Raw genomic sequence first — 10,000 nt, forward strand, 5'->3', positions numbered from 1 at the left:
AGGTTAACGGAGAAAAGTACTTTACACCTGTGTTTTTATTTATTTTCTTATAAGTCACTTTTTGCTTTTTGTTGATTACTATTTATTTATTTATTTTTATTGAAAAATGAGTGTGAATGCAGCACAATATATAAAGGTGTGCATTCCAGAGTGAAAGGAAGGCGTGCACAGGGTAGAGTGCACAGGATGCAGTGCCTTTTTTATCACCAGACCTTGATTGATTGAAGCAAATGAAAACTTTGGTGTGAGTACCTTACGAAGACACTTGACAATACTAATGTCACCTCACCTCGTGGTTTCACCTTAACACCTACAAACATTGGCTGGACACAAGGTCACAGAAATAATTTATTCTCATTTATTCTCATCTTTACAAATTACAGTCTTTCCACATCAAAGTAACTAATCACCTTTATTCATACACTTGAGGGTGGTTGAAGGATCGCTAATCCCTTGTTAAATTGCCTGTGTTCAACTCGTATCTCCTCCCTCATTTATTTAAAAAGTATTTTGATCAGGAAGGATAGGAGAACAAAGTCTGCTATCTTTTTTCTTTTATTGTACGATTTTTTTTCGATGAAAAGTAAAAAAAAAAAACAAATATTTGTCAAAAATCAAAATCAACTCCAAACAAAAATGACGACAGCAGACTTTATTCGCCTCTCACAGTTTGATAAGCCGCAATAGCCCATCTGTCTGTAACACCAATAAAAACAGAGCAGATCATTTTTATATGCTAAAATCCGCCATTTTGAGATATTATGTCATAAAGTTTAAGGGGTGACTAATTCACCTATTGCAGCCAGGGACTTAAAATTCACGCGATATATACATCAGAATATGTTGAAAAAGCAGACATAGTTTTAGTTACTCCGATTGGTTTTGTGTATAAGGCCTAAAGCTATTCATGATTTCACCCCTAATTACCGGGTGGGAGGGGAGAAGGCGGGTGAAAACAATTTTTGTTATATTTCGCCATATTTCTAAGTAAAAACCAGTGTTTAATTGTTTGAAAATAAATAAAATATTAATGCAAAAGATATCTAATGCAGATACATTAACTATTTGCTAGATTTACGATAAAAAAAATAATTATATGATTTTTTTTTCGTATATCAATTTGAGAAAATAGTTAGACTTAGAATTTCGTGCTTTCTAATATTGTATGCAGCAAGAGAACCGTAGATATTCATGGGAGAGTGAAGAAGAACGGGTATGTCAGAAAAATATATGAAAAGAGAAAAAAAAATGTAAAAAAAAGTTGTGTGACATGTCTCGCAGCGGGCGAAACCGTGGGAATTTCATAACAGAAGACCTCTTTACATAAGGGGATTTTTTTAGTTCTTATCAAAACGTTACATATATCAAAAGAAGCGGAAAAAAATTAGAAAATTATAAAAGAAAAAAAAACTTTTTTCATGTCCGGATCGTACATCACCCTTGATGCAAAAAATGTCCGCGCCTGACGTTGTTAACACACACGACACACACTTCCCTTGAGAAAAGATAGTATGAATGTCTTCACGAGTGTCCTACTGTTTCATTTTAGAGCCCCTCCTCTTGATGACGACACGCACACTGTCAGCTACACTTTGCAGCGTCTCTCTCTTAAATTTTCCCCAATATCTTTGTATCTCCATTTCAGATGAATTGTTCTCTTTCCAAGGGTTGAGGAGAACATGGTCGTGGTTCAAGTGAAGCCACTACAGCCACTGCCTGACAAGTCTTCCACACTGGTGAGTGTTGTTCAAGCATGTCTTAGTATTGCTAATTCCTTATTTCCCAGAATATCTACCACTATATAGTGGAAATGCCTTACCAACACAAATAACGTCAAGCAAAAATAGACTCTACACTAAGTGATGAAAAACGTAGCATCATCCGCTGCACCAAACAATACAGCAGCGAAGTGACACTGCCAGGACTTGAACCAACACCTGCCTGCCTCACTGACACCTGCCGTGGTGCCAGGGAGTGCCGAGGCCCGTGCTGCCACCACGCTGAGAGAGGGAGAAAGAGAAGAGCATCAGAGAGGGATGACCGTGGCAAGAAGGATGGTGTGTTAGGTGACTGGTTCAGACAGTGACAGTGGACAGAAGAAATGCTGGAGAAAGATTAGACCACAGGTGGTTCATGTTGTACTATAGTATTTCAAACTCACGATGACCCACCAGGTGTTGGTCGCTTCAAGGAGCGGCGGTGCCAAATCTAACCCACCCCCTCAGAAAACGGAGACAACCGTTCTCTTTATTTGCATGTATGACTTTGTTATAAGAATCAAGACACCCACACGTGCTTATAAGAGAGAATGAAACTCTGATATTTATTTTTCCTGATATGTTTAAGTGATATATATGATGGAATACAAAAGTATAACAAATGTGACCTTCCATCCTGGCTACCAAGAGGTGAATGACTCAGTCGCACACCTGTGTCGAGGCGACCCTTCCCCCACCCACTCCCGTTAGATTCTGGGTCGGGAGCAGGTGGCAACGTCAACTGACCTGATATGCCACATTTTTTCATGAAGTATCTTCTTTTCTTTATATATATAACAATTATTCATATCACTTACTATCTAATGCAAAAATCAAAAGGTATTTAGAACATTTCATGCTAATATACCCTGGTTAGTGGACAGTTACCAGTTTATAGTGAATGTTTGGTTCAATATGTGGCAATAAAGCGGACAACACCTGGTGGGTCATCGTGAGTTTGAAATACTATAGTTCAAGGTTTGGCAGAAAACATTTTTTTCTAGATAGACAGTGGCAGCAAACACACAAGGGAGGATGGTGTGGTGGACAAGAGGATGCAGGGAGACGGCAGACAGAATGGAAGCTACAGATGAAAGAAGAGCAGGTCAAGCCATGGCAGCAGACAGACAGACAGAGACAGATTGGATCAGAAAGTATTATTATTTAGTGAGGTAAGGAACTGTACAGCTCTTCACAGTGCTGACTACTTGATAGCAGAGGTGGTTCATGTTGGTTCAGTATTTCAGGATTTGGTTTGAAGCTGTTACGTGAAAAGAACAGTCTGAGGAACGAGAGTTTGTATTGTCACTCGTCAACAAAGTGGCAGAGTATTATTATAACATTTAGAGCCAAAGCAGTACCAGCTGCCTCAGTGTGTCATGTCCATTGTATACTGACAGTCTTGTCTACGCTAGTGGAGGAGAGGGAGGAACAAACCTTGAATCGTCCAAGGTAGAGTTTGTAGCAAAGGATTGAGCAAAGAGTTCAGCTTTAGAGATAGATGTGATAGCAGTGGTGCCATCTGGTTGAAATAAAGGAGGGAAAGAAGAATCAAAGTTATTATAGATGTTTTTGGGTTAAGTGGCAGAAGTCACGGGGGCACTTAGATCTTGAAAGGTTTTGACACTATTAATGAAGGAGTTTTTGGCTAGTTGGAGAACAGACTTGGCATGGTTCCGGGCAGAAATGTAAAGTGCATGAGATTCTGGTGATGGAAGGCTTAAGCACCTTTGGTGGGACACATCTCTCTCATGTATAGCACGAGAACAAGCTATGTTAAACCAAGTTTTGGAGGTTTAGGTCGAGAAAAAGAGTGAGGAATGTACGCCTCCATGCCAGACACTATCACCTCTTATGCACTCGGCACACAGGGCGGTCTCCGTCACGGACGCAGTAGTCATTCCAAGGAAAATCAGCAAAATACTTCCTCAGGTTCCCCCAACTAGCATAGCCAACACGCCAGAGGCACCTTCGCTTAGGGGATCCTGAGGAGGGATTGGAGTGATAGGACAAGATACAGATACTAGATGTGATCGGAGAGCCCAACAGAGAAGAGAGGGTAACAGAATAAGCAGAAGGATTAGAGGTCAGGAAAAGGTCAAGAATGTTGGGCATATCTCTAAGACGGTCAGGAATACGATTAGAGTGTTGCACCAATTGCTCTAGGTCATGGAGGATAGCAAATTTAAAGGTTAGTTCACCAGGATGGTCAGTGAAGGGAGAGGAAAGCCAAAGCTGGTGGTGAACATTGAAGTCTCCAAGAATGGAGATCCCTGCAAAAGGGAAGAGAGTTAGAATGTGCTCCACTTTGGAAGTTAAGTAGTCAAAGAATTTCTTACAGTCAGAGGAGTTAGGTGAAAGGTATACAACACAGATAAATTTAGTATGAAAGGGACTCTGTTGTCGTAGCCAGGTGGTGGAAAACCCAAAAGATTCAAGAGCGTGGGCACAAAAGCAGGTTAATTTCATTGCGCACATAAACACAACATCCAGCTTTGGATAGAGAAAGTAAGAGGAAACTGAAAAGGGGCTACTGTCAGTTGCCTCAGACACCAGGGTTTCATTGAGGAAAGGATGATGAAGCTTAATAGAGGAGAGGCAGTGTTCTGCAACATTCGCGTTCAATCTGTAGAAGTTTAAGAAGAAAAACTGAGAGGGGTGTCAAGACATTTAGGGTCGTTACCAGATGGGGACTCCGAGGCTGGTATAGGAGTGTGTGTGTAATAATTAGGTGGTTGTAGTTGTTTTGTGTGCAGGAAGAGAGGTATCTCCATGACCATAACGTTTGGTACGAGTGAAAACATCCTTTGGTTTCCACAGATATTTACCACATACTTACACACTAGTAACAATTTCCACCAGTAGCACCAGAAGCGGTCTTCCTCACACGAACCGTTTCATTGCCGGGACTTGAAGGCTGCTGAAGCAATGCGGCGGAGGTCACGCCCCTTAAAGTATTTATACTTACTGTCAACACCATAACTAAAGCAAACACTTTAGTGCAGGTAGTTAAATAAGTGCAATCATTGTTCCAGATTCCTAAATTCACAAAGTACATAAACTCATTGAAAGTTTTTAGTGCAGGTAATTAAAGTTTTAGTGAAATAATTGTTCCTATTCCTAATGTTGTGTGGTGCATTACCTCAGACAGGCCCACTGGAAGCTGTCAGTCTGCTGCGGCACGTGGCAAGAACCAAGTGTTGAGGAGCACACGTTGTCCCTTCACCAGTCAGCAGGTTACAAAAAACAATGCAGTATTTTGTTGAGTAATCAAAGTAATGAAATGTAAATGATAAAATGTCAGTACTGATTCAGTGTCACACTCCACCATGGCAAAGACTGCCGGCTGAGTAATATTCAAGTTGTATTAGTGAGACTCTACTCAATGTTAATTAAGGCAGGTGGAAGAAAATAGTAAAAAATGTATCATAGTACAAGAAAATGACACTTCAAAGTGTAAACACATCTTTAACAAGTAGACTTGAATGGTCATTAAGTAGTACAGCAGACCCTTCCTACAATAAATTCACTATTATTTGTTGGCTGGCCTTATTGTCTCATTATTTTACTTTGCTTATTATTCTGTTTTGTTTTCTCATTAATACTTGAGTGCCTTCATTTTATCTCTATTATTGTGACTTTGTCTCTCATTATGTTGCTTATGTTGTCTACTCTCATTATCTGACAGACTGCTCGCCTTCACAGGTCTGGGCGGCTCGGAAGTCTCACTACAAACTGGAGATCCATTCTCTTGGACACAGCTGGAGTCGGACACAAGATTCAAGAGGGAGTCATTTTAACGAGAGCTTCAGGCAGAAAATTCGAGTGGATTTTCATTTCTAAAAATATCTTATTTTTTGGGGGGGATATTTTGAATCCTTCTTTGTGGAAAAATAACTCCAGATATTATGATTCTAGCTGGAAGTTGACCTGAGCAATGTAGGGTTTGCTGCTGTGAGATTATCACCAAGTCACAAGTGTCCGGGATTTAAAGATGATGGAAATGTGTCCTGTGTGCTGCTGTGCTGGGAAGAGGAGAGGAGCAGCAGCAGTGGTGGGGCTCTGCTGCTGCTGTCACTAGTGCAGCTGCCTTCCCTCAACATACTGTGTCTTCTCTCACCTGCAATGAACAACTATGAACAATACTTTTGCGATGAAGAACAGTGAATAACACCTCTCCCCATATGGTTGCAAGTCTCTCTCTCTCTCTCTCTCTCTCTCTCTCTCTCTCTCTCTCTCTCTCTCTCTCTCTCTCTCTCTCTCTCCACAGTCCTACAGTATGTCCCCCCCAGTATGTTTACAAACCCACAGTGACTCCCCACAGCCCCTCACCAACACCCTCACCAACAATTGTCTCCACACACACACACACACACACACACACACACACACACACACACACACCATTACATACACAAATGTTGCAATCTTGTACACACACACACACACACACACACACACACACACACACACACACACACACACACACAAATGTTGCAATCTTGTACACACACACACACACACACACACACACACACACACCATTACATACACAAATGTTGCAATCTTGTACAGTGTCTACAATAAAGAATGAAACCAAAATCGACAAGCCTAATTTTCTTGCGGCCTGCGTGAATGTAGTGAGGCTCACAATGTGTGTGTACAAGTGAAGAGTATATTAGATGCATGATTAAAAAATATGAGGCTTACACAAAAATACAGGACACAACTTGATGAGTATGGTGAGTCAAGTGTGAGTGTCAAATGTGAGTCAAAATGCTCAACTTTGAATTAACCTACAACAAAAAGTGACTAAATAAACACACTATGAAAAAATATAATCTCATCAATAAACACATTATATACACCAACACAAAATAAATAAATAAATGAAGACTAAGTAAAGCAAATTAATCTGAACGCCAATACACAAACCAACATAGTCGTATATTTTTAAATACTATGGTGAAAGATAATGAAGCTTAAATATTGAAAGAGAGAGAGAGAGAGAGAGAAATTTTATGTGGTCTTCTTAAATCAATCTCTCTCTCTCTCTCTCTCTCTCTCTCTCTCTCTCTCTCTCTCTCTCTCATACACAAACAAATAATAAAAAAAATAAATAAATAAGTAAACAAACAAAATACAAACAAATAATAATAATAGCCATCCACAAACCAATCCAGTGCATCCACACCAAGCCACACCAAGCCATCCCTATCCAGCCAATCACGAGCCAGCAGCACACACACACACACACACACACACACACACACACACACACACACACACACACACACACACACACACACGCGCGCGCGCGCACACACACAAACACACACATACACACAGAGGATTGGGAGAAAGGGGAAATAGTGAAAAAGGAAAAGGAAAAAATAATGGAAAAAGGGATGAGGGAGAGAATAAGAGAAAAAATGGCGAAACAAGAGGAAAATGGGAAAAATAAAGGAAAAATACGAATAAAGACAAAAGGAAAAATGAAGAAGAGGGAAAAAAGGGGAAAATGGAGTGAGGAGGGCAACACTTAGGGAAAACAAACCAAACAATAGGGCATTACATTGTGATTAGGTGCAGCAGGGGATGGATCATGAGGATTAGAGAGAGAGAGAGAGAGAGAGAGAGAGAGAGAGAGAGAGAGAGAGAGAGAGAGAGAGAGAGAGAGAGAGAGAGAGAGAGATCTGGTCAGGAATTTAATTTTGTGGTTAGTGGTTGACGCCATTTTCTCTCTCTCTCTCTCTCTCTCTCTCTCTCTCTCTCTCTCTCTCTCTCTCTCTCTCTCTCTCTCTCTCCTTACAACAGTTTTTCTCTTTTGCTTACTATCGCTCTTATCTTTCGTTGAGAGAGAGAGAGAGAGAGAGAGAGAGAGAGAGGAGAGAGAGAGAGAGAGAGAGAGAGGAGAGAGAGAGAGAGAGAGAGAGAGAGAGAGAGAGAGGGAGAGAGAGAGAGGAAAACATATTACACACACACACACACACACACACACACACACACACACACACACACACACACACACTTTTCACAGGCAAGTTAACAACTTTAATAAAAAAAAAATAACCCTTTTTACCTTACCTATCACAATAACCCTTTTTTACCTCCTATCCCTTCCCTTCCATATGAAACCGAATCAATAAGAAATATCACTTGCTTCTCTCCTGTAACTTATAATGAAACGCTCGAATTAATTCATAAGGTGCACAAAGGAGCTTAATTAGTGAACAGGAAAGATTAAAATGCATTGTGGGAAAAAAAAAAGAGAATGTGAAAATATGAAGTGAGTTTTGAGGGAAGGTGTGTGTGTGTGTGTGTGTGTGTGTGTGTGTGTGTGTGTGTGTGTGTGTGTGTGTGAGAGAGAGGCTTAAAAGGTAATGGATTTTACAAGTGAAGAATGTAAAGTATTGTATCCGAAAGCATAAGGGATTGGACGCCCTGAGTGAAGCGATTACAGGGTGTCTATTGTTTCCCGTGGTTGATATATTGAGACAGCTTGTCCGCCACCTTGCAATTTCTTATACAGGGTGTAACGTGAGTTTCTGCAAATACTTAAAAAGGTGAAAGAACGTGTAATTGTAAGTAGAGAATGTTCTATACACATATGCATTTTAAGGCTTTGTTTACCCGTCAGAGGAGTTGAAAAATGTACGGGACTCGCGGGGTGTGCTCTGTGACATGACGGACACACTGTTGCGTTGTCGCAGCCTCGGAGGTTGCCACTTGGTCAAATTACGAGTGGTTTAATCTTATTTTTTTGCAGGCTGTGAAATGTTGCAGTATCTTATAACAAGACAAATGGTATCAAAAAACATGTAATTTACCGATAAGCATTACATGACAACATTATTGCGATGATTAAAAGTACTCCTGTAAAATGCTACGTGGCATCATCAAAGCAAAGGAGCAGGGGGACCGAGTCCAAGTGACCTTGAAAACAGCTGAGTGATGATGCTACGCAGCATTTTACAGGTGTACTTTTAATCACCGCAATAATGTTGTCGTGTAATGCTTATCGGTGAATGACATGCCTTTTAATATCATTTGTCTTATTATAAGATACTGTAATATTCCACAGCCTTCAAAAAATAAGATTAAACCATTCGTAATTTGAGCAAGTGGCACCTCCAAGGCTGAGACAATGCAGAAGTCTGTACTTCACCTCACAGCTACACGCAGAGCACAGCAGCGGTGTCCTATACATTTTTCAACTCCTCTGACGCACGCCGCCCACCACCAGGATCGGCGGGTCGGACATGATGCGGAAGAAGGCGCGGGAGCCGAAGTATTCATCCGCCGTCCACCGTCTCTCCGCTGAGACAGTTGCTCCTTGTGTCACAGCTGAGGAAGAGAGAGGTGAGGGTTAGGTCACTCCTGCAGGAACCACGAAGGAAGAACGAACACCAATAGACATGGGCACTCGGAGGGATACAAAGGAAACACAAGAAGTAAAAGATAACGACAAGAGGTTGAAATCGATCATAAATTAAGAACAAACAGTAATAGATAAGAGCAAGGGGTTAGATCACTCACAAAGAAATACAAATGAAGAACAAACAACATATCTAACTTGTATTTTGGTTCTTCCGAGGCTGTTTGTGACAAGGCACACTGAGCAAATCCTGTAAAGTGGATGTAGGCTGTAAAATGCAAGGATGCAGGGCCGGTGAGAGAGGGAGGGAGGGAGGGGGGCAGAAAGAGAGGGAAGGAAGGAACGTGGGAGAAAAGAAAGGAATAAATAAAAACAAAGCCTCCCCCACCAAAAATAAATGAATAAATAAATAAATAAATAAAAGGAAAACGGAGAATAAAACAAGAAAGGAAGGTATGAACAAAAGGAGAGGGAAAGGAAGAGAAGGAAAAGAAAACGGGAGAAATCAAATGAAAGAAAGGAAGGCAGGAAGGATGAAAAAAAAAAAAAACGAAATAACGGAAAGGTAGAAAACGAAGAAAGGAAATCAAATATATACAAAAAGGAAGGAAGGAAGAAAGAGGAAGGAAAACGATGCCATAAGTAATGAGAGGGTTAAACGAAAAGAAAGAACAGACAAGACCTTTTTTTTTAGGTAGGAAGGATACTGGCCAAGGGCAACAAAAATCTAATGAAAAAAAATGCCCACTGAAATGCCAGTCCCATAAAAGGGTCAAAGCAGTGGTCAAAAATTGGTGGATAAGTGTCTTGAAACCTCCCTCTTGAAGGAATTCAAGTCATAGGAAGGTGGAAATACAGAAGCAGG

The 10,000-nt window shown here is 40.7% G+C and overlaps 1 protein-coding gene and 1 long non-coding RNA gene across 3 annotated transcripts in view; one reads left to right on the forward strand and one right to left on the reverse strand.

Annotated features, from left to right (window-relative positions):
* Positions 1–342: 342 nt before the first annotated feature.
* LOC135109591 (uncharacterized) overlaps positions 343–10,000 on the reverse strand; it is a 27,642-nt gene continuing 17,984 nt past the window's right edge. Inside the window, exons 2-4 of the long non-coding RNA XR_010272815.1 lie at positions 8,966–9,104; positions 4,597–5,877; positions 343–2,000 (exon numbers count right to left, since the gene is read on the reverse strand). This is a non-coding gene — a long non-coding RNA (uncharacterized LOC135109591). The remainder of the gene's footprint in view (positions 2,001–4,596; positions 5,878–8,965; positions 9,105–10,000) is intronic.
* On the forward strand, positions 1,609–6,249 carry LOC135109590 (uncharacterized). Of its 2 annotated transcripts, none has more exons than XM_064021013.1 (4): positions 1,609–1,736; positions 2,766–2,929; positions 4,905–4,993; positions 5,446–6,249. In XM_064021013.1, exons 1-4 carry the CDS (start codon positions 1,680–1,682, stop codon positions 5,598–5,600), a joined length of 465 nt encoding a protein of 154 aa, XP_063877083.1. In that variant the 5' UTR covers positions 1,609–1,679; the 3' UTR covers positions 5,601–6,249. The 2 variants fall into 2 exon arrangements, with proteins under 2 accessions (XP_063877083.1, XP_063877084.1); XM_064021014.1 differs by having other exon boundaries at positions 5,463–6,249.

This window comes from Scylla paramamosain, chromosome 19, assembly GCF_035594125.1.
Source record: "Scylla paramamosain isolate STU-SP2022 chromosome 19, ASM3559412v1, whole genome shotgun sequence".
NCBI classification, from domain to species: Eukaryota; Metazoa; Arthropoda; class Malacostraca; order Decapoda; family Portunidae; genus Scylla; species Scylla paramamosain.